The sequence below is a fragment of the Urocampus carinirostris genome, chromosome 16 (genome assembly GCF_059441175.1).
Source record: "Urocampus carinirostris isolate Australia breed hairy pipefish chromosome 16, RoL_Ucar_1.0, whole genome shotgun sequence".
Lineage (NCBI taxonomy): Eukaryota > Metazoa > Chordata > Actinopteri > Syngnathiformes > Syngnathidae > Urocampus > Urocampus carinirostris.
The window spans coordinates 9968622-9992306 of NC_142364.1; the positions used below are offsets into that span (position 1 = coordinate 9968622).

At 42.1% G+C, this 23685-nt stretch overlaps 1 protein-coding gene and 1 pseudogene across 1 annotated transcript in view; both read right to left on the reverse strand.

The window, feature by feature from the left end:
• Positions 1-23685, reverse strand: part of scarb2b (scavenger receptor class B, member 2b) — a 63082-nt gene that overhangs the window by 31145 nt on the left and 8252 nt on the right. The window contains exons 2-5 of the mRNA XM_088355918.1: positions 11716-11873; positions 8167-8314; positions 6082-6273; positions 1357-1448 (exon numbers count right to left, since the gene is read on the reverse strand). Of these exons, the coding sequence (XP_088212044.1) occupies positions 1357-1448; positions 6082-6273; positions 8167-8314; positions 11716-11873 (590 nt within the window). The remainder of the gene's footprint in view (positions 1-1356; positions 1449-6081; positions 6274-8166; positions 8315-11715; positions 11874-23685) is intronic.
• On the reverse strand, positions 4479-4567 carry LOC148350240 (U2 spliceosomal RNA; annotated as a pseudogene).

The following is a 23685-nucleotide window of genomic DNA, read 5'->3' on the forward strand; positions in this document are numbered from 1 at the left end:
TTCTTTTTTATATTTCTTTACTTCTTTCTTTCTATCTTACTTTTTACCTTTAATTCTATCTTTCTTTTTATCTTTATTTCTATCTATCTATTTTTTTATCTATCTTTCTTTTCATCTATTTTCCTATCTATCTTCTTTTTTATCCATATTTTCTATCTTTATTTATTTTCTTTGTTTCTTTCTTTCTATCTATTTTTCTTTTTTATCTTTCTTTTTTCTTTCTCTTTACCTTTATTATGTACTTCTATCCATCTCTCTCTCTCTCTCTTCCTTGTTCTCTCTCTCTCTCTCTCTCTCTCTCTTCCTTGTTCTCTCTCTCTCTCTCTCTATTTCCTATCTATCTTTTTTATCTTTCTTTACTTCTTTCTTTCTATCTTACTTTTTACCTTTAATTATATCTTTCTTTCTATCTATCTTTCTTTTCATCTATTTTCCTATCTATCTTCTTTTTTTATCCGAATTTTCTATCTTTATTTATTTTCTTTGTTTCTTTCTTTCTTTCCACCTTTCTTTCTATCTTTCATTTTACCTTTATGTATTTCTGTCTTTCTTTCTATCTATTTTTCTTTTTTATCTTTCTTTTTTCTTTCTCATTACCTTTATTATGTACTTCTATCCATCTCTCTCTCTCTCTCTTTCTCTCTCTCTCTCACACCCCTTTTCTCCCACTGTCTCTTTCATTCTCTGTGTCTCTCTTTTTCTCTTCCTTTGTTGCTCTTTGTCTCTTTCTCTCTCTGTGTCTTTTAACCTTTTTTGCTTTAACTTCCTTTTTTCCTTTTCTCTCTTTTCTCTTCATACCCTTCGTGCTTTCTTTTCTCTTTTCTCTCCTTCTTTCTTTCTATTTCTCTTTGGATTTCTTTCTTCCTCTCCCTTTCTTTTCCCCCTCTCTCACGACTTTTTATCTCTTTTTTCTCACGCTCTCTCCCTCCCTCCCTTTCTTTTTCTTTCTTTGTCCCACCCTCTCTCCTTTTCCCTCCCTCTTTCTCTTTTTTCTTTCTCTCTTTTTCTTTCTCTTTAATCTAGTAGTCCAGCCCCCGACAGAACGTCTGTTCTATCGTGTGGCCCCCAGAGTTAAAATGAGTTTGACACCCCTGTATTAGACTCTCAATAAAAAAGCAATGGGTTTAGCTAGGTACCTTTAGAACAGGCTTGATATTCTTACATCTTAAAGCTTTTTAAAGTATTCCCCTGTTCTCCTTGCAAGCTCAAAAGGAATTCCTGGTCTCTGGTTTCCTTATCATGACTATCTTCTCGAGGTATAAACTTAACAGCCAAGTCTTAAGTTATTTTAGCGCGGAAAATAGTTAAAATAATACAGCTTTTGCATGAAAAACAAGAAAAGAAGAACAATATTACCTTTGACCTTTCCATGTTACAACTCGGCCATAATCCAAGTGGTTCTGCTCCCCAGTGTGAAAGATGAACTCCCCATCGTTGCTTCCGTTTTTCTGGGTAGGGTAGGGGGGGGTCACAGGTTTTAAAAAATGACATATTTTTACACCGTGAAACCAAATAAATCTTAACAACTTCATAAATCCAGATTTGTTTGAGTGTGTGTTTGTATGTGACCTATAGGCTCCGAAACGGGTGAACCGATTTTTGAGAAAATGGACGCAGTTGTATTTTAGGTTCCTGCGAGTGTCTTTAGCTACATTTCGTGTCAAGACACACACGATAAATATCAACAAAATTGATAAACATTTGCTTTTCGTGTCGTCTGCTTTCAGGGGGTCTCTAACACCCTCTTGGGGCCAAATTGGGCACTGGAGCTCCCGACCACTGACAACTCCAAGCAGCCCAATCCAATCTTCTGTGCTTGGAACATAAAACATCGTTTTTGGGCCATTTGCACCAGCAGCATGAAATGCTTTGACTCAAATATAAAAATAAAAAAAAAAATTCAGCACTAGCCATCTAATTTTTCTTCAAAGAGACTCTGAAAAGAGCTGACTGCGACTTAGTTTTCAAGATAATAATCAAAAACGTTTCATCCATTGGAAAAACCTTGAAGGCTTTGACTCAAAATACATATTTGCTAACTGGTACCTTGAGTAAAAGTGAATACAGCTTTACATGTAATCCCTTTTTTGCTTATTATTAAATATTTGCCATTATCATTTACCGAGATTATTTGTCTTAGAATATATTAAGAACAAAATTCTCTTAAAATTCATTTCTGGACCCCATTAACAATAGTAGCACCTAATGCTTTTTAAATTATACAGTAGACCAGGGGTCGGTAACCTATGGCTTGGGAGCCATATGTGGCTCTTTTTATGAGCACATAACGGCTTCGAGATAAAACGGAATTTGTGCAAATATAGGACACAGTTTTAACTACAATTTAGAGTCAATGTGTCACACCAACGAACCCCGTGGTGGCTCTAAATCGCTAAATAACCATTTATATGGAAGCGCATGAAAATATCTAAGTTCATTGTTGTGACACTTTATAATAAAAAGCCACACAACAAACCGTAAATACCCAGAAGGGCTAGCAAAGAGTGTAGAGCAATTTGAATGGGTGAGCGGTAGGAATGGGTGGGGCTAGACACAGCGCGAGCTCACTCGTTCTCCTGGCTTCTCTCTTTCTTCATCTCTTTCCCCTTTTTTCTCTCCATTTCTCTTTCTCTGTCTTTCTCTCTTTATCTTTCTTTCTGACTCTTTGATTCTTTTTGTTTTTCTCCTTCTCTTGTCCTTTTTTTCTTTTACTTTCTTTCTTTCTATTTATTTCTCTTACTCTAGTTCATGTAGGTTTTAGATGAGGGGATGGTGTCATAATAGTCTGTAATAATAGTTTGCAATAGTCTTTGATCTGTGCAGCCCTTGGAGACTCTTTGTGATTAAGGGCTATATAAATAAACATGACTTGACTTGACTTTACCCAGTGTGCACTGAAGGTAAATACGTTGATATCCTATGTTGCAATATTCTGTGACATTTTTACCAAAGAACTTTGCTTGCACTTTGTTTTGAAACCAATATCTAGGACGAAAATGACGGCCAAAGTAACTACGGGTAAGCGGTATGTGTCGTGTCCAGCATGGTCGCTGTGGCGACCGGCTGGCCCCGCCCCCTGGGCACGGCTGCAGTAGATCAGCTAATTTGCGTATGTGCTACTTAAGGGTGGGTTGTGGGTTTTGCGGGTGCTGGCTCATTGCATTTTCTGTCTGCACTTCCCGTTCTGTTTTGCTCTGTCCTGTTTTGTTTGAGTCGGAAGAAACCTGTGTTTGCACGTTTTTTTTGTTGAAGCCTGTTTGTTCTGTCTTGTCCCTGAGTTTTGGACGACTTTTATTTTGGTAAATAAAAGTTTTGATCGTCAACGAAATTGAGTTCTCCCTTCCTGCCTCCGTTCTGGTCCGGTCCTCCTCGTGACAGTATGTTTAAATTGATATTGGATACAGGCTCTATTTTTTCATAGATTTTATGAAACCATCTCATGTGACACCGTGAAATAAGAAAGTTCTTTAAAGCTCAATAATGTATTAAATATAACAATGTCATAGAAAACCCTCATAGTTTTCTTTTCTTTTCAATATTTGATAAAATAAGAAACAAAACATGTATTTTTTTTTATCATTGAAGTAATATTATTCAGTGTTGGTTTTCAGTTTAATTTGGAAACTTTTTATTTGAGATATTCCAATATATTTGTGAATAATTGATTTTGATCAGTTTCAATATGAAATAATAAACATTTTGAATAAATTGCATAGTCAATGACCTGCCATGTATGCCGATGGAGATTTTTCGTTTTCCGGAGTTCCGTTTAGAGGAATGGATGACACGCTAAACCGGGAATCGGAGAGGAGGTTAGCTCCGGTAGCTACCGGTTGCTCCAGGTAGCTACACGTTAGCATCCGGGATGCTAAACGTGAGCCACGTTTCCGTAAAACACAGCAAACTCCACTCCCTGTACGCTTTGACGTTTTTTACCAGCACAGCCAGTTCGTCGGTCTTATTTGACAGAGAGTTCACATTTACTATGATTACGGACTGTAGAGAAGACTTATACACGGCTAGCCGCTTAGCCTTAGCTCCGGCACTGCATCCACGATAGGGCCCCCTCATCACGCCGAATTCTTCAGGGCAAGGAGTTGATTCCTCAGATAAACGCATTTTTGTGCGTTAAAACCCATAACGATAGGATAGAAAGTACCGTAAATTCCGGACTATAGAGCCGCACCCACCACTTTTTAAGTGATTTTCCACTTTTGTTCTTACACAAGCCGCACCTGTGTATAAGCCGCGTGCCCCCGCATTAAAACTAATGACACGATCACAACTTTATCCCAGATCAGGCTATAAGTTCCACGATTTTGATTTCATAGAGATTAATTGTTCTATAATATTTATTAATTACTCATTATCCGTCAAATCATAATACACTACAAAGCGAAGGGGCCGAGACACTTGCTCTCAGCCAAGAGGCCGAGTCAAGGTCCTAGCCACAGAGCCATTCAGCGATCAGTGCGAATGCACCGATCCCGGAGGTACTGCAATACCGGGCCGGTGCGTGTAGTGGACAGAGCAAGCTCTTATTCCATCTCCCGATCGCTAAAATCAACCTTGACATGCCGACGCTCTGCCACATGCCGACATTCTTGTAATCTACACATGCTGACACATCTAGAGTTTCTAGTGCATAATCTTAGGACCACAATCGGCATCATGAATGGATAATGATATCCATAATTAACGTATGATGCAGACTTGTAAAGTCCGTGTCCCGTTGAAAGTAATCCAAGGAAACAAAATGTTTATTTCCAAAGTTAAGGGTGGGAAAAATATATAGCCACTATTGTCCGCTGCGACAACAGACAGATCTACCGGCAACTCAGCTTTACCCCAATTCCCATCAGCCTGCGTTTGCTCCGCCCTTTCTTTTTGATTGGCCCGTAGAACACATAACAGAAAAAATCTCTAAAATAAATACATTACAAAAAAATACAGTTGAAAATACATATTATACATGGTTACACATATTTAGTAAGAAAGACGGTACACCGAGAGAGTTTTCAAAGCTTTAATAATAAGATTATAACTTTCATCCCAAACCGTGCCTGTGAAGGGTAGCAACACGCTAGTAGGATCACGCTCGCAATGCATCAAACGTGTCTGTCAAAAGAAAGCATCCCGCAATTGTGAAATTCACGGTAGATCGTCCTCATATTCCTCCTCATAACCATCGCCATCAAGGGCGTCTTCCCCATTAACGAAACGTACCTTTACTTAACAGACAATGTATGCATAAACTTAGAGGTTACAGTCTTTCTTGGCGCACATATCCTACTAGTCTTAATCTTACCTTTTATACTCCAGCGCCGCTGGTGGCCGTTAGAAAAATTACATAAATTGGCCGCTTCACTGAATAAGCCGCAGGGCTGAACATTTGGGAAAAAAGTAGCGGCTTAGAGTCCGGAATTTACGGTAATCCAAAGTGTACGGACGGCACCGAAGACTTATAAAAAAACCCGTAGTTTTTGTGACCCAACCGTAACACCGTAGTGGGTTCAAGAAAACTGTACTCATTACGGCAAAACCGTAGTACTCGGCATGTTCCTGGAAAGAGCCTCTGCTCGGAGAACGCTGTACTACTTGAGACTCCAAGAGCCAAGAAGAAAGCTACAGGCTCGAGAGCATTCTCCATCCGGGTGCTGTACAGGTTGAAAGGTATGCTAATACAAAACGAAGGTATTAGCATTCTTTCTATATGTCCTGTGCCTCAACACACCAACACACCATCCCCACCGTCAAACATGGTTGTGGGAGCATCATAGTTTGGGCCTGCTTTTCTTCAGCGGGGACAGGGAAGATGTTTAAAATTGATGCGAATATGGATGGAGCCAAATACAGGACTATTCTGGGAGAAAATTCGATGGAGTCCGCAAAAGACCCGAGACTGGGGCGAGTATTTGTCTCCCAACGAGACAATGATCCAAAACATAAAAGCAAAAGCTACAATGGAATGGTTTGTCATACAAAATGGAAAAAAAATGGGCTGGCACCAGCTCTTCCGGTTTCAGAGGAACCTCAAGCATTTGAATGAGTAAAATGAAGTAACTAGTAACTGTAACCTACCTTATACATGAGACCGAACGTGGTCTCGACTTCAGGATTACTGGGAGCGATACGTGTCAGCAGGGGGTCCTCGTATCCCCACAGCAGTTCGTCCACCGTGCGAGTGGTGAACAAGCCGCTCCCGATGGAGTTCATCCAGATGGACACCATGGAAGCTTTCCAGAAGCTCCCTTTGACCTTGTTCATCACCGCCTACACACAAGAAAGACTTTAGACCGCCTGTGTCAAACTCCCGGCTCGCGGGCCACCTCCGGCCCGCCGCGTAATCATATCCGGCCCGCAAGACCGTTTTACATTATTGTTATTAACGGCCCGTCAATATGGACAACGCCGTCTCATCCCTGGACATCATATTCTGACGTTTTAGTCACTGTACCTATTCTTTCATATACAGGGTTGGGTGGGGTTACTTTAACTGGATTACTTTCAATTAATTTTGGATTACTCCGATAGCAAATATGCGAATAAAAGACAAAAGAAACTAAATATGAATAAAATGACAAAATTTTGTGCAGGCTTGGGGAGTAACGGAATACATGTTTAAATGTGGGCGCAAGCGGCTTATATACAGGTGCGGCTTGTGTATGTACAAAATCGGTTTTCCTCTTAAAATGTGGTGGGTGCGGCTTATAATCAGGTGCGCTCTATAGTCCGGAATTTACGATATACATTGACATAGGAGCAAAGGAATTTGAATGTTATTTTAATGTTAAGTTGTTTAAGTTAAGTTCTAAGTTGTATACCGTATTTTCTGCACTATAAGGCGCAGCTAAAAGTCTTAATTTTTTTCAAAAGCTGACCATGCGCCTTATAATACAGTGCGCCTTATATATGGATCAATATTAAGTCGCAAAGTCTTGCAACTAATCCAAGCAGCCGCCGACTCGATTTCCCCCCGAACGCGAGTAGTCCGCGGTGTATGCTGGGATTTATATACCGGCGTTTCATTGGCTAACCAATGTGTCAATCATCATTTGAATCAGTCACTATTGGCTAAAGTTATTCAGAGGTAAAGGGGGCGGATCCTTTTTATCATTTACAGGCTCGCATAGGCTAAAGCGGCAAAAAAAACCCTGCAATTGGCCGAAAAAGATGTGTCAATCATCATTTAAATCGATCACTATTGGCTAAAGTTATTCGGAGGTAAAGGGGGCGGATCCTTTTATCATTTACAGGCTCGCATAGGCTAAAGCGGCAAAACAAAGCCTGCAATTGGCCGTAAAAGATGAATGTGAATAGCATGTTGGGTTGACGGCATAGAGAAAACAGTATTTTACTATTCTGTACTGTATTTGTAAATATTTTACTCTCCTGGATTTACTACACTCACGGATTTAAGAGGACCATGGTTGCACATTATTATTGAACACAACGACTTCGGTGAGCTACTCCGGCTATATATTTTCCCAGTATCTTGTTTCAGAGTAATTTCGATGTTTCTGTGATGGGTCTTTTTTTAAATTCAACTCAATTCCAAGTGTTTATTGTCAAATGCACCGTAAAATTGCGAGCGAAAAAGAAAATAGAAACTAAGGGATGGTTGGCATTTCTTGAATCCCAAGACTTTAACCTTCCGAATGATATTTGGAACGATGCATTCGAGTGACATCGTACGGACACCGCATCCGCACGTGTCTGAGACACATATTTGCTTCTTTGCAAGCTTTGGGAATGTTAAGGGGGTAATAAATTGGACTGAACTATCTGACTGTTTTGTCCACGTTCCCATTGTAGTGTCTTATAATCCGGTGCGCCTTATGTATGGAAGATATAGGACCAAAAACTATTTTTTGGGGGTGCGCCCTTTAACCCGGTGCGTCCTATAGTGCAGAAAATACAGTAATTTAACAAGATATTTTTATTTACAGCAAAATCATAAATACTGTCTAAGTGATTTAAGGTTTGAATTTAATATTCTTGTCCGTTCCAAAACCTTCAGTTTAAGTGTGTTGAATAAATGTTTATCCTGGTTGGCCCGCGACCTTAAGTGTGTTTTGAATTTTGGCCCCAATTGAGTTTGACACCCCTGCTTTAGACGAAAGGGACTCAGTGACCGCAGGTGACCAGGAGTCCATGTCCTCTCACCCAGGCGGGTATGTTGACAGTGGTGATGTTATCTACGGTAGGGTCGCCCACGGACTTGTCTCTCAGGAACACGAAGCTTTTGGTGTTGTAGGCCGACACCATTTTGCCGTCGTTGACCATGGTGACGTTGTCCTTGTACCTGTACTCCCTTTAAAACCAAGAAGGAGATTTTAGAGTGGGTTTGGGGGTCAGGGTTTACAGCTGTTCCAGAGCAGACAGTAGTGACAACAAAATTGGACGACTCCAGTTCCACATTTACAGTGAGGATAAGGAAACAAAGAGATAAAGGAACAAAGAACTAACTGACTTTGTTGTAAGTAGGCTTTGTTTTCCTCCGGGGGGGGTTGATGAGGGGGGTGAGGGTCAAACAGAGTTGCTGGATACAACCGGAATGTTTGATGTTTGATCTTACATTACACATGACACATAGTCCAGTGTTTTTCCGAATTGCTCAGTCCACAATTGAATGGATTTAGGAGTACAGTCCATAAACATGCCCGATTAAAGTCGCCGTCGACGATAAAGCTCCGTTGGGGTGTGCAAGCTGCTGTTCATTGATAGCGGCGGGCAGGAGATTTAGCGCTATGCTAACGTTAGCGGTGGAAAGTAAACAGCAAACACAAAGACCACAGTTAACTCTCCCGGTACATAGAAGGGTCTGCACGATACTGCTAGAAACTCCATATCGAGTGAGCAGTGTGTGTCAATGGTTCGGCTGTTATTGTAGTCTCCAACCCCTGTTTTTACCGGAAAATGAAAATTGTCCAACACGCAGGGACCAAAGACAAAACAAAACAGGCTTAAAGGCAATCAAAAATTCAAACTAGGTAATACTCACAAAACAGGCTTAAAGGCAATCAAAATCACAAACTAGGCATTTACTCAGAACAAACGGGCATGAACAGGTTTTTCCTCAAGTTAAGCAATGGTCTGGCAACGGGCAGTCCCAAAAGGAGCGCTTAAGTATTCCGCACGCAATCAAGTCAATCTGTCTCAGCCGGTGTCAAGGGGGCGGGACCAGCTGGGTGCCATGACGACCATGCAGGACATGACAGGTTGAGTGTGGTCCATGAGTCTATCTATCTATCTACCTTGGTCATATCCCTCAAGAGGGGTGAGCGATAGCAAGACAAACACGTATACAAAAACAAAGAAAAGAAAAAAGAAAAAAGTAGCAAAAAACAAAAAATTGACCATGGCCAACCCAAATGCCCAAACACCCAAACAAGTTAGGTACCTCTGCACCCAAATTGGTCATGTTTTCGTCCCTCTAGATCACAGGTGTCAAAAAGGCGGCCCGCGGACCAGATCAGGCCCGCTAAAGGGTTGAATTCGGCCCGCGGGACAACACTCAGAGAAGCGCAAGAGAAAAACGAGCTGCAGGTTGAAATATGTCAACTTGATGTTGCCAAAGCCAGGTGCATCTCATTCAATCCCTTATCGGGCCTGATCTGGCCCGTGGGCCGCCTGTTTGACACTTGTGGTATACAGTATGTATCTTAGTCTTAGTTTCAACTTTTCTTTGTTTTCTAGTCACAGGACTTTTCAAATTTGTCATTACTTTGTCCTATTTCCTTAAAGCCTGTTCTTGACTCTCTCTTACTCTTACTTTTAAGACTGTTTACACTAGACATACAGGCTTTCAAAATATTTTTCTGGCCTTTTCCCTCAATTCCTCATCTTAGTTGTGATATGGTCTTGGTCTCAAACTCTTAGTTTCGACTTAATGTAAACCCGATTTACCTTTATCTCAAACAGTCTAAGTCTTGGTTCTGAGTATCCTTAAAGTCGTAGGCTTGAAGATTTTCTCAACTGTTCGAGTACAAGGTCTTGAATTGGTTTCGGTCCTCTTGACTTGACTTTTCTTTGGTTTCTAGTCCTGCAATGTCTCAAACTGGTCATTACTTAGTCCTATCTCAATAATGCTTTGGTCTTAACTGTCTTGAAAGACATACTCTTGATCTTAATTTTGGTTTCAGCTGCTCTAAGACTTTGTCTGCATTTGGTTTAGGTGTCCTGGATCTTTTTCAGGGCCTTCGTTGTAGCATCGTCTTGGTCTGATACTTTTCTTCTGCACCCGATTTTACTCCGTCCAAAACTTTGAGGGAACTATTACATACACTTCTAATCAGTGCAACTTTTGAAGTCACTCAAACAGTGACTGTAGCCTTCAACCAGGAGATGTCGTCAGGTGGGTTCCAACCGTCACTGGGCGTTTCGACCCTTAACCACAACACTGCCCATCTTCTCCTGGTCCCCAGCTAAACTCCTCTCTCCTACTCCAGAGCCAGCAAGAGGCTCTCTCCGCGGCTTCCCCCTTTCTATGGGCAGCTGCCTTCCTCTACCTTCCACTTATTCCCGGAGCTGTTAACGTGTCCCATACAGACTGTGCTGGGAAGCCCCTGCACCCGACCTCCACTGGGAATAGCCAGGTCTGCCATCCCTTGTTCCTGCACTGTTGGACCAGTTCTTGATATTTGGCGTTTTCCCTTTCATGGGCTTCGCTGCATCCCACGGTACAGTGAGCTCAATCAGGATGATTTTTGAGCCTCTTCTGACCAAAACACGATGTCTGGTCTCAAGTTTGGACTACCTGGGGAAAGTGTCATTTCCTTCCCAGGTCAACCCTCATCCGCCACGCTGGTGCTGTTTGCAGGAGGCTCTTCCTGGTCTTCTTGGAGGATGCTGGTTTCTCCCCTTCCCTGACAAACTGGATGGACTGGGTTGAGGTTGGTGCTTCTTCTGCCTTTCCTGCTCTAAGATGTAAGCCAGTGCACCGAGGACCTTGTCATGGCGCCAGCGATATCTGTCCTGGCTAAGAACAACATAGTCTTGACTTTGTGACTCCTCTAACTCTGGTTCTTGGGGATGCTGAAAGTTGTAGTCTTGAAGATTCTCTCGGTATTGGTCTTTAATTGGTGTCATTGGTCTCAGTCTTTGTTTTAACTTTTCTTTGGTTTTTAGTCACAGGACTTCTCAAGTCAAGTTGTGACTTGGCCTTGATTACTCATCTTTGTTGTGACTTAAGATCATTTCCTCTAAAGTTTGGTCTTGATTCTCTAGTACAAGGTACTTTGAGTTTTATTTTCTCAATCAGATCCTCAAAAACTTTGCATCTTTTCAAACTCTTCTAATGGACTTGGCCTCGACTACTAGTCCTAGTTGTAACTTGGTCTTAACTCCTCAAAAGGTTTTGATTTGGCTCCAGTTTGTGTCCGCACATGACCTCATTCTAAGGCTTGTTCTGGACTTGGTCCACGGTGGTCTAAAGTCTTTGACCCCTTGAAATTGTTGTCTTCGATTTTGTCTTGCATACCACAGTTTTTGGTTTGACTTGGTTTAAGTTCGTATAAGACCTGGTCTTCACATTATATGGTGTTTCTTTGGTCTTAAATCTGGAAGTCAGAATGTCTGTTTCTATAAGGCTACAGAAAAACTGTATGGTTCCTGGTACAACTTATTTCTGGTTTCTGAGTAGAACTTAGATCTGGGTGGGTAAGACTTTATCATCCCTGAGTGAAATTTTAATTCGAAGATTTAAGACCTCACCTGTACGTGTAAGGCCCGACCTGGTTAACGACCGGTTTAGCCCCGGCTAGGAACTCGTCCACGTTGGTGACGTTGAAGAAGAAGTACTCCATGTAGACCGGGGGTGGGGGCCTCTTCCATGCCTCAAAGACACGACTTCCCTCCACCAAAACGATCTCCTGTTGAGACACCGTCAAACTTATGAAAACTTCGAACATTAAAATAAAAACAGGACCAAAACAATGAGTCAACAACAAAATAATGTCACATGTTCGAAAAGGGGTAGTCAGAAGCAGCTTATTTTCCCTACCCCTTTATCTTCCCTATTAAATACATTTTACAAATCCTCTTCTTCTCTTGTGTCTAATATAACAAAGTCTCATGGATATACTTATTACATAGGTTAGATATCAACATTTATAATAATTACAATACAGCATTTATTGACGCCATTGAGCGCGAGCTTATGTCCACTGGGGACACGGTGTGGACACTCTTATTGTGAAGGGGAGGGGGAGGCCCTGACACAATGCTTAGTCATGGTGAGTTACCGCTTCGCTCACCCCGCCCTTCTTCAACTCCTCCCACCTCACCCCCTTCTTATGTGGCGCTGTTTATCATGGAGGAACTCGGCGACGTAAGTATATTCTCTTCTGTCACATTTCATCTCAAGTTTGACTTGATTATACCAAAAGCGAGCGGTTGTTCGTACTACCTAAACACGGCTAATTGTGTGTGGTTTCGTGTATTTGTTGTAAAAGCCGTTCGATGCCGCTCGCTAAAGTATGTTGTTATTGTCAGAAGGTAGCTCTTTCGCTTTCATTCAAATGAACACAGACCATTTTTTTAACTGGTGTTTCCCAAAACGCTTCACAAACACTCATCAAATATCACATTTTCACTGTTTTTATTTTCAATATGTAACCAAAGAAGCAATTACGTGTCTCAGACATATACGGAAACAGTGTCTGTACGATGTCACTCAAATGCATGGTTCCAAATATCATTCAGAAGGTTAAAGTCTTGGGATTCAAGAAATGCCAACCGGACTCTGCAGGTCTGCATTAAAAGTTAAGTACCGGTATCATTTTACGTACATTATGCCGGCTGTGGTTTTTGAACTGTGTACTTCATATTCAATTTTGTGAATGTGTTACATGTTTTAATGTGGGCGCATGCGGCTTATGTACAGGTGCAGCTTGTGTAAGTACAAAAGCGGTTATCCTCGCAAAATGTGGTGGGTGCGGCTTATAATCAGGTGCGCTCTATAGTCCGGAATTTACGGTAAATTTGAACACATGAATAGTTGGACGGGCAGCACAGCGGCGCAGTGGTTAGCGCATGTGCGGCACAGTTCAAGTCATGGGAACCTCCTGCGTGGGTTCAAATCCAGCTCCGGACTTCCTGTGCGGAGTTTGTATGTTCTCCCGTGCTTGCGTGGGTTTCCTCCGGGCACTCCGGTTTCCTCCCACATTCCAAAAACATGCGTGTCAGGTGAATTGGCCGGTCCAAATTGTCCCTAGGTGTGAATGAGCGAGTGAGTTGTCTATCCCCGTGTGCCCTGCGATTGGCTGGCAACCAGTTCAGGGTGTCCCCCTGCCCACTGCCCAATGATTGCTGGGATGGGCTCCAGCACCCCCGCGACCCTACTGAGGATAAGCGGTGCAGCTAATGAGATGAGATGAGAGATTGTTTGATCTCATCTTGTAAATTATTCCAAAGTTTGACTCCACACACAGACACACACATACTTTTCCTGGTGGTTCTCGCCTACTAAGTTAACAATACTGTGCCCGAAGACGTTGCAAACAAACCGATGGAAATTTCAACCGGCAACGTTTAAAGTTATGGAGTCGTCGCAGGTTTTGAAGTCTGGGTGGTGTGTTCCTTAACAAAAACAGTCCAGGGAACAAAAACATCTTAGGGGGGCCACGACGGGGCGCCTCTGTCTGACAAGAGCATTGGCTATGCACATGAATGGTATTAGGGGAGACCCCTCCATAGTTCCATTGTCAGCCGGTTGCCATTGACGACGGGCGCTGGGGGGGGAGAGTCACTGACAGATCATGTGATTCATAAGGCCCGACTCCTAATGGTTGTACTAGACTGCAACCTTAATGATCTGGGCCACATTCCTCAGGCCTGAGCTGCATAAGCTGCCGCCTGAACCCGAACCCTCCTGGCGTTCTCGAGCCCCGACGAAAACCTTGCGCCGGTGGACAACGATCCCAGCCATTCACCGCGGGGATCTTGCAAAACACGGGGAAGGCGAGAAGGAAGGAAAGAGGGGGTGTAAGGGGGATCTGTTTGTGTTCCAGAACCACATGAGTTGGGGATCTCAGTTTGGCCTAGTTGTGTCAGTTTTGTTCAAAGTCGTGCCTGGGTGGGAATGAACCCCAAAAAGAAGCTCTCACCCAAGTATCCCCGGCATTCCCTGTCATTTTCCACGGTCTGAGCGTTCACACAAAGTCGGTGAGCAACGCTCGAAACAACAGTGAGCAACGGCAATCCCGAGTGTGGCAACTACAGTGGTACCTCGGTTTTCGAACGCCTCTCAGTTCGAACAAATCGGAGTCCGATCAAAAATTTTGAGAAACTCTTGCTTCGCTATTTGGTCAAAAAAATCGGAGTTCGAACGCCGGGGTGGATGTTTCACATCACATTTGTTTACACCTTTTAATTTTCTCAGGTGCAATTGCACCTCCAATACACTAGGGGGCGTCCGAGATTAAACAAATGTGTAGCAAATGGGCAAAGTTAGAATTAGAGTTAGAATTCACCACACCGATGAAGCTGCAGCCAGCAGAGTCATCATGACTTTAATGACACTGTCATGAACCACTTCCGAAAAGTGCTAAAAAGAAGCAAGTGTCATTGGATAGATATTTTAAGAGAAAAGAACATCCTGTAGCAAAGAGATTTGAACGTGTGAGCACCCCTCAGACAGAAGAGCTCCCCGAGGTTTTTATGGAAGGGGACTCTCCTTCCGAACAATAATTTTCCTACCTCCTCCATCCCTCTCCCCGTCCATCTGCGCCTTCTGCTGACCACCACAAAGGTAAAAAATCCTATTCATAATTCTTTTCTTTCGTACGGAAGATTACGCTAACGCGAAGGTACGATTAGCCCGGGTTACATTTATGTTATTTGTGTCTTAAAGGTAAACGAAGGTAAACATTCAGGGTGTTGGAACGGATTAAAACGATTTACATTATTTGTAATGGGAAAAATGATTTCTGGGTTCAAACAAATCGGTTTTCGAACAGGGTTCTGGAACGGATTATGGTCGAGAACCCAGGTTCCACTGTAAATCATTATCAAACATGTCCAAAACTTGACATCAGGTTACATATTGCGGAGTTTCCGGCAATGCAAAATTATTTTTGACTTTTGAATGAATTGACGAATGTATTATTGCAAAAGTTGTACGGCCTACAAACGTCTTTTTGTTTTTACAACAATTTAAATCACAAGATTTCCATTTATTTTATTCCTGGTATCTTTTGTCATATAATACTAACATTTTGGGGCTTATTTCGTCGGTTGCACGATACAGAACTGTATTTAATTACATTTTTTAGTGGAAATACAATGATGGCAACAAGATTGACTTGATATCATTGGAAATTATTTGAATGCGACACAAACTTTTTCCTTTTTTTCCCCGTTTTTTTTCTCCTTTTTTAAAAATTCCTTTTAAAAAAATCTCATTGTGTTTATTTTTTCCTAGCTGTTACTTTTTTTCTTGCTTTTTTTGTTCTCTATTACCTTTTTTCCATTTATTTGCTTCGTTCTTTTCTTCTGGCTTTTTTTTCTGAAATTTTCCTGCTCTTTTTTTCTCTTTTTCTCTCCTTTTGTTTCATTTTTTTCAGCTTTTCACTACTTTTTCATTTTGGTATTTTTTTCTTTTTTGTTCTACCCCCCCCCCCCCCCTTCCTTTACGTCACAGGTGTCAAACTGGCGGCCCGCGGGCCATATCAGGCCCGCTAAGGGATTGAATCCGGCCCGCGAGACAACACTCAGAGAAGCACAAGAGAAAAACAAGCTGCAGGTTGAAACATGTCAACTTGATGTTGCCAAAGCCAGGTGCCTCGAACAAAGACACCATACTTGTATATCTTTCTTTCTGTCTCTCTCTTTCTCTCTCTCTCTCTCTCTCTCTTTTCCACCCCTTTACTCCCACTCTCTGTCTCTGTCTCTTTCACTCTCTGTGTCTCTCTCTTTCTCTTGCTTTGTTGCTCTTTGTTTTTTTCTCTCTCTGTGTCTTTCTAACTTATTTTGCTCTAACTTCCTTTTTTCCTTTTCTCTCTTTTCTCTTTCTCTCTCCCTACCCTTCACACTTTCTTTTCTCTTTTCTCTCCTTCTGTCTTTCTATTTCTCTTTGGATTTCTTTCTTCCTCTCCCTTTCTTTTTCCCCTCTCTCACGACTTTTTATTTTTTGTTCATGCTCTCTCCTTCTCTCTCTTTTTCTTTCTTTGTCCCGCCCTCTCTCCTTTTCCCTTCCTCTTTCTCTTATTTCTTTATCTCTCTTTTTCTTTCTCTTTAATCCGCTCGTCCGGCCCCCGACAGAATGTTTGTTCTATCGTGTGGCCCCAGGGTTAAAATGAGTCAGACACCCCTGCTTTACGTCATTTTGTGCACAATTTTACACAATATTTGGTCGTGTAGGGATTAAGGAAGCAAAAACAACCCGAAGAGCCGTTTGGGACCCGAAGGAGCCGGTTCTTTTTAGTGAGCCGAGCCGAAGAAGCCGGTCCTCGAAAAACTCTACTGACTTTACTCAACTTTGTTCTACTTCGACATTGACTTCAAAATACCGCATTTAGAACACAACGTCAGGGGAACCCGTGTATTTTGACCTTCATGCGCTGTAACTTTGACTTAATTCGCTTTTTAATGAGCAATTTCGAGCCCTGATTTTTGTGAGCCGGCTAGATTTTCTTGTGCGTGGAAAAGCTCTGGGTACAATGCCCGGCACTCTGGAAACCCACCTCCCCAGTCCGACAGACCTGTACAAAGTGGTCAAGGACAATAAAGTTGTCACCTTGGATTGAAGAGGACAGAGCTGAGATTCTTTGAGGACGCGATCCTTTCATGCTTTCTATTTTTTCTTCTCAATTCAACATGGCCGCCCTCCCAGCGTGCGACATGAAATACTGCATGGAAAACAGGAACAGAGGAGCCCTCACATCTACGCCACTCCCGGATTGAAAACACATGTAGCAGGTGAATAAGCAAATAAGCCTTCCGCCACTACTTTGATGTCCAGACGGGAGAGTAAACAATAGCATGAAGAAGGCACAGCCAGAGGATATTCTTTACATCTTTTACGAAACAATGCAACCTAAAGATTATTTACTGTGGTTGGCTCTATTGTTTTGGTTCTCCCGACCTTTATTAACCCCAGGAAGCCCGTTTACGACAAATCCCGGCACAAAACGCGAAATTGAAGTCGGCCAGATTTGTCAGGACCAGAACGGAGACAGAACCCACTTGCGTGACGTTTCTCTCAGTTTTAATGGGAAGAAAGGATAGGGATGCATACGCGATCCGGTGATCGCTGGTCGCGGGAAGCAATGTTCCCTGTCATTTTCCAGGGGTCTGAGCGTTCTCACAAAGTCGGTGAGCAACGCTTGAAACAACAGTGAGCAACGGCAATCCCAAGTGTGGCAACTAAGTCATTATCAAACAGGTCCAAAACTCGACATCAAGTTACATTTTGCTGAGTTTCCGGAAATGCAAATTTATTTTTCTCTTTTGAATGAATTGACTCATGTACTATTGCAAAGGTTGTACGGCCTACGAACGTCGTTTGTTCTTACAATTCTTTCACAAGATATCCATTTCTTTTTATTTTCTGATATATTTTGTCACATAATATTAACATTTTTGGGGGGCTTATTGAGTCGCTTGTAAGATACAAAACAGTACTTAATCACATTTTCTAGTGGAAGTACAATGTTGGCAACAAGATTCACTTGATATCATTGGAAATTATTTGAATGCAACACAAACTTTTTCTTCTTTTTTCTGTGTTTTTTTTCTACTTTTTTTTTAATTCTTTTAAAAAAAATCTCATTGGGTTTCATTTTTCCGAGCTGTTACTTTTTTCTTTTTCTTCTCTATTTACTTTTTTCCTACATTTTTTTCTTTTCTTTTTTTCTGGCTTTTTTTCTAAAATTTTTCCTTCTTTTTTCTCTTCCTTTTGTTTCTTTTTTTCTCAGCTTTTCACTACTTTTTCATTCTGGTATTTTTTTCTTTTTTGTTCTATTCCTCCCTTCCTTTAAGTCATTTTGTGCATCGTTTTACATCATATTTGGTCATGTTGGGATTAAAGAAGCAAAAACAACCTGAAGAGCCGTTTAGGACCCGAAAGAGCCGGTTCCTTTTAGTGAGCCGAGCTGAAGAAGCCGGTTCTCTACTGACTTCACTCAACTTCGTTCTACTTCGACTCGACTTCAAAATACCGCATTTAGGACACAACGTCAGGGGAACCCGTGTATATTTACCTCTATGCACTGTAACTTTGACTTAATTCGCTTCTTAATTAGTAATTTTGAGCCCTCATTTTTGTGCGCTGGCTCAATTTTCTTGTGCGCTGAGAATGTGCGAGCAGTGCGCAATTGCGCACGCGCGCAGCTTAGAGGGAACACTGCTCTGAACGCGTAAGTGGGACTTCCGTGGCAAGCGATGGCAGTGTCGGGAACGGGGAAAAAAACAGGTCAGAAGCCGGGATGGGATAGCAAAAGAGTGGTCGGGATCAGCAACGAGTCGAAAGCCAGGAGAGGAGAGTAGACATGGTCAAGATCAAAAACCGGGCCGAAGTCGGGAGCAAAAACAGGATTGAGTCAGGGTCTAGAGTAAACTGAGGTTCGCAGACGGACTGACAACAGGTGACAGACAGACGAGGGTTTAAATAGTGACAGGGAGCCAATCAGAGTCCGAGGCAGTTGGCGCCAAAAGAGCGGTCATCAGTCATCACGACAGGATCAACCTACCTAAGCTACGAAGAAATTATTATCGGATTAAACGCGGCACCCCTGGAGACCAGTTTCACAGAATGGTCCGAAACAGCTAAATTTCTCAAGAAAACGACCTTGAATAAATATCCTTTTGTCTCACATTCCATTGCTTTTGCTCTAGTAGAAACCCAGGAACCCAAAATTATTCTTGTCCTTGTCCTAATCAGATTCAAAGGTTTGTGTTACAAGGTTATGTGGATCTGCTGTTTTTTCCCCCCAAAAAATTACGTTTTAAAGATTCAGATTCACAAATGTTTTATGTCTGGACTTAACAAGGTCAATGAGAAAATCAAGGATTCTGTTCTACAAAAGTGTGTATTAAAGAAGCAAAAACAACCTGAAGAGCCGTTTGGGACCCGAAGGAGCCGGTTGTTTTTAGTGAGCCGAGCCGGAGAAGCCGGTTCTCGAAAAACTCTACTGACTTTACTCAAATTTGTTCTATTTCAACATTGACTTCAAAATAGCGCATTTAGAACACAGCGTCAGGGGAACCCGTGTATTTTTACCTTCATGCACTGTCACTTTGACTTAATTCGCTTTTTAATGAGAAAATCACGGATTCTGTTCTACAAAAGTGTATATCTTGACCTCGTCTCAATCAATTTTGTCAAAATGTCTCAGTCTACTATTTGGTCAAAATGGTCTTATATTATTCTTGACTTACTGAATCTGGTCTCAACCCTCTCAAGTCATCTACCTCTGTCTTGAGCAGGACTTGGTCTGTGTCACGGACCACAATAGCGCTCGTTTACTCAGTTTCATTACTAAAGAGGGAGAGCAGGGCTTGCTTCAACGATCCGATGGTAGCAGGTGGCTGGTGGCACTTCCGTGTCGAGCAAGGATGGTCGTAGATTTGCAGGAATACTAGTCGTTAGCCGGGACGGGAGAGCAAGGGCGGTATCGAGTTCGGAAACAAGGTCGGCAACAGGTGTCAGGCAGGTAGCGGGGCAAAACAGGACGGATGTCGGGATGGCAGAACAGGGCAGAATCAGGTCCGGAAACAGGTTGGCAACGGGTATCAGGCAGAGAAAAACAGGGCAGGAAAATGTCGGACGGAATGAGCTTGCCTAGCTGGGAGCAAAGGTTTGCAACGATCTGACAGGGTTTTCTTGAAAGCCGGGGGTTTGAAAAGAGTCTGTTAGCCAATCGGCTCTCAGGGCTGTTGGCGCCAATTGGGCAGTTGCAGGAGCCCTGAATCGGCAAACATGACAGGTCTGTACCCTTTGATTACACACGTTTAAGTCTGGGTTTCAAAACCTCGGTCTAGAGCACAGGTGTCAAAAAGACGGCCCGCTAAGGGATTGAATCCAGCCCACGTGACAACACTCAGAGAAGCGCAAGAGAAAAACGAGCTGCCGGTTGAAATATGTCCACTTGATGTTGCCAAAACCAGGTTCCTCTCACAAAGATACTGTACTTGTATTTATTTATTTTTTTTCTCTCTCTCTCTCTCCTTCTCTCTCTCTCTTTTCCAGCCCTTTTCTCCCACTCTCTGTCTCTTTCTCTCTTTTTAACCTCATTTGCTCTAACTTCCTTTTTGAAATGAAATGAAATGAAATAATCTGCATTTATATAGCGCTTTTCAAGTCAATGACTTCCCAAAGCGCTTTACAGTGTGCTTCACATTTCCCAATAGCGGCCTTGTATTGCAGCCATGTAAGACGCTAACCTGCCTATTGGGGGTATTAGGGGCTCAGTGTCTTACCCAAGGACACTTCGATATGTAACACGGATGAGCCGGGATTCGAACTGGGATCCCTTGATCCCAAAACGAGCGCTCTACCTCCTGAGCTACTGCCGCCCCCAATTTTTTTCCTTTTCTCTCTTTTCTCTTTCTATCTTCCTACCCTTTGCGCTTTCTTTTCTCTTTTCGCTCCTTCTGTTTTTCTATTTCTCTTTGGATTTCTTTCTTCCTCTCCCTTTCTTTTCCCCCTCTCTCACGACTTTTTATCTTTTGCTTCTCACGCTCTCCCCCTCTCTCTCTTTTTCTTTCTTTGTCCCGCTTTCTTTTCTCTTTTCTCTCCTTCTGTCTTTCTATTTCTCTTTGGATTTCTTTCTTCCTCTCCCTTTCTTTTCCCCCTCTCCCACGACTTTTTATCTCTTTTGTTTCTCACACTCTCTCACTCTCTTTTTTCTTTCTTTGTCCCACCCTCTCTCCTTTTCCCTCCCTCTTCTCTCTTTTTCTTTCTCTTTAATCTACCAGTCCGGCCCCTGACAGAACGTTTGTTCTATCGTGTGGCCCCCCGAGTTTAAATGAGTTTGACACCCATTTTCCAAACTGAGAGCTACTTCTTGTTCCTATTTACCGGAAAGGGCCCCCAGTTTGATTCAATTTCAAAAATAGCAACTTAGCTAGATGGCTTGCTAAAGAGCTAAAAAAAAAAAGGTTGCTTTATAGTTAGCTAGAAACAGGTACAAAACTAAGAGTGAGCTAGATAGCTAGCTAAAAGAATAAAAAGCCATTGAAATAGCCAGATAGAGAGCCAAAACAAAGCTAGTTAGCTATCAGAGAAGAAGACCAACATTTAGCTTGATAACTAGCAAAAAAAGATAAAATGTTAGCTAGATAGCATGCAAAAAAATAAAAAGCTAGCTATATAGCTAAAAAGGTTAAACGATAGCTCGCTACGAAGCTAAAAAGGTAGGAAGATAGCTAGCTAAAAGAGTAAAAAGCCATCTAAATAGCCAGATAGAAAGCTAAAACAAAGCTAGTTAGCTATCAGAGAAAAATACCAAAATTTAGCCTCATAACTAGCAAAAAAAGATAAAATGTTAGCTAGATAGCATGCAAAAAAAGCTAGCAATATAGCTTGCTAAATAGCTAAAAAGGTAGTTAGATAGCAAGCTACAAAGCTAAAAGGGTAGCAAGATAGCTATCTAAAAGAGTAAAAAGCCATCTATATACTGAGATAGAAAGCTAAAACAAAGCTAGTTAGCTGGCAGAAAGGAAGACCAAAATTTAGCTTGATAATTAGCAAAAAGATAACATGTTAGCTAGATAGCATGCAAAAAAAATCTAGCAATATAGCTTGCTATATAGCTAAAAAGGTAGTTAGACAACAAGCTACAAAGCTAAAAAGGTAGCAAGAAAGCTAGCTAAAAGAGTAAAAAGCCATCTAAATAGCCAGATAGAAAGCTAAAACAAAGCTAGTCAGCTGGCAGAAAGGAAGACCAAAATTTAGCTTGATAATTAGCAAAAAGATAACATGTTAGCTTGATAGCAGACACCCCTGGTCTAGAGTTAGTGGGACATCTACCATGGTTCAGTCTGAACCTTTTGACAATTTTATATGAGAGATCTTCTTCATACTGGACCAGTATCGACTTCCATGCCATCAATAAGTTGTAATTGGGTTTCTTGACTCCTCAAAAGACTCTACTTTGGTTTGTACACCCTCGGCTCTCTAGGATCGAACTATTACCCATTGCTTGCTAGCGTGAAAGAGGCTTATGACTCAATGAGGTATTCTTGGAATGGCGGACTTCACACTTGGCACAAATTGCACTAACCAAGACCAAGACTTCCCAAAGCACTTTACAGTGTGCTTCACATTTCCCAATAGCGGCCGTGCAGCCATGTAAGGCTCTAACCTGCTTATTGGGGGTATTAGGGGTTCAGTGTCTTATATTAGGCTACATTGAGCCCGTTACTTCTCCATGTAAGCATGAGTCATTTGTTAGTTGGACTTTGATGATCTGTTGTTTGAAAAAATATATCAATAAATAAGACAGTTACTTGAGTAGTTTTTGTTCAAAGTTCTTTAATACTTTTACTTTCTTCTCTCGCTCTCTTTCTTGCCCTTGCCCTTTGTCTCTTTCTTTTTCTCCTCTATGATTCTTTTTCTTTATCTCTCAATTTCTTTATCTCTCTCTTTCTTTTGATTTCTCTACAGTATTTCTTTAGCTTTCTTCTTTTCTTTTCTTTTCTCCTTCTTTTGAAATGAAAAGAAATGATCTGCATTTACATAGCGCTTTTCAAGTCAATGACTTCCCAAAGCGCTTTACATTGTGCTTCACATTTCCCAATAGCGGCCGTGCAGCCATGTAAGGCTCTAACCTGCTTATTGGGGGTATTAGGGGTTCAGTGTCTTACCCAAGGACACTTCGACATGTAACACGGAGGAGCCGGGATTCGAACCGCGATCTGTTGATCCCAATACGAGCGCTCTACCTCCTGAGCCACTGCAATGACAGGTCACGCGGATCCAAATACGGAATGTTTTGTTTAGTTCTGTTGATAACAGAACTCTGACGCAGGACGGCAGGCATTGTTTGGAGAAGTTGTTTGGAGAAGTTGTTCTGATAAGCGCGCCGCTGTTATGAGTTTTTCAGACATCGGGACGCTCTTCTCCGAGATGGTGGACCCCACGTGGGGGGCTTTCCCGGCACGCCCATGGGAGGAGCCGACACACCAGCTTGCGGAAAAAAACGTGGGCCAGGAGAAGGAAGCAGAAGATCGAGAGAGGAGGCTTGACGGAGATTCGAGCGACACTAATTCGGCTAATATTCGATGGAGTACACTTAGCTAAATTGTTTAAGAAATTAAACATCCCCCCTGTGTGGAAATGCCGGTAACTTAACTTAATATTTAATTCCTAACAGGAGTGAAGCCAAAATATACCAGGTCTTATATCAGCACCCACTAATGGTGGACCTCTTGGTTCTGCAAGAACATTCCCAGAAGGCTTGATCACCATCTGACGTGCTTCTCTGTAGTACCACTAAAAAGCAAGTCCAAGTAGCTCCCCGCTGCCCTGTTTCAGCCCTTATCACACCCCTGACCAGGAAACCAAGATTGGAATCGGTGCCAGGCCGAGGAATTTCCTTCAACGATGAAGATATGTCTGCTTTCAAGGAAGTGAAAGTAAACAAGCAACCAGCCCTGTTAGGGGACTTGAAGGACCATTTAGGGTCAAAACGTTTTGGGACACAGAACAATTTGCTTGTTTCAAGCCATATTGTTAATTGT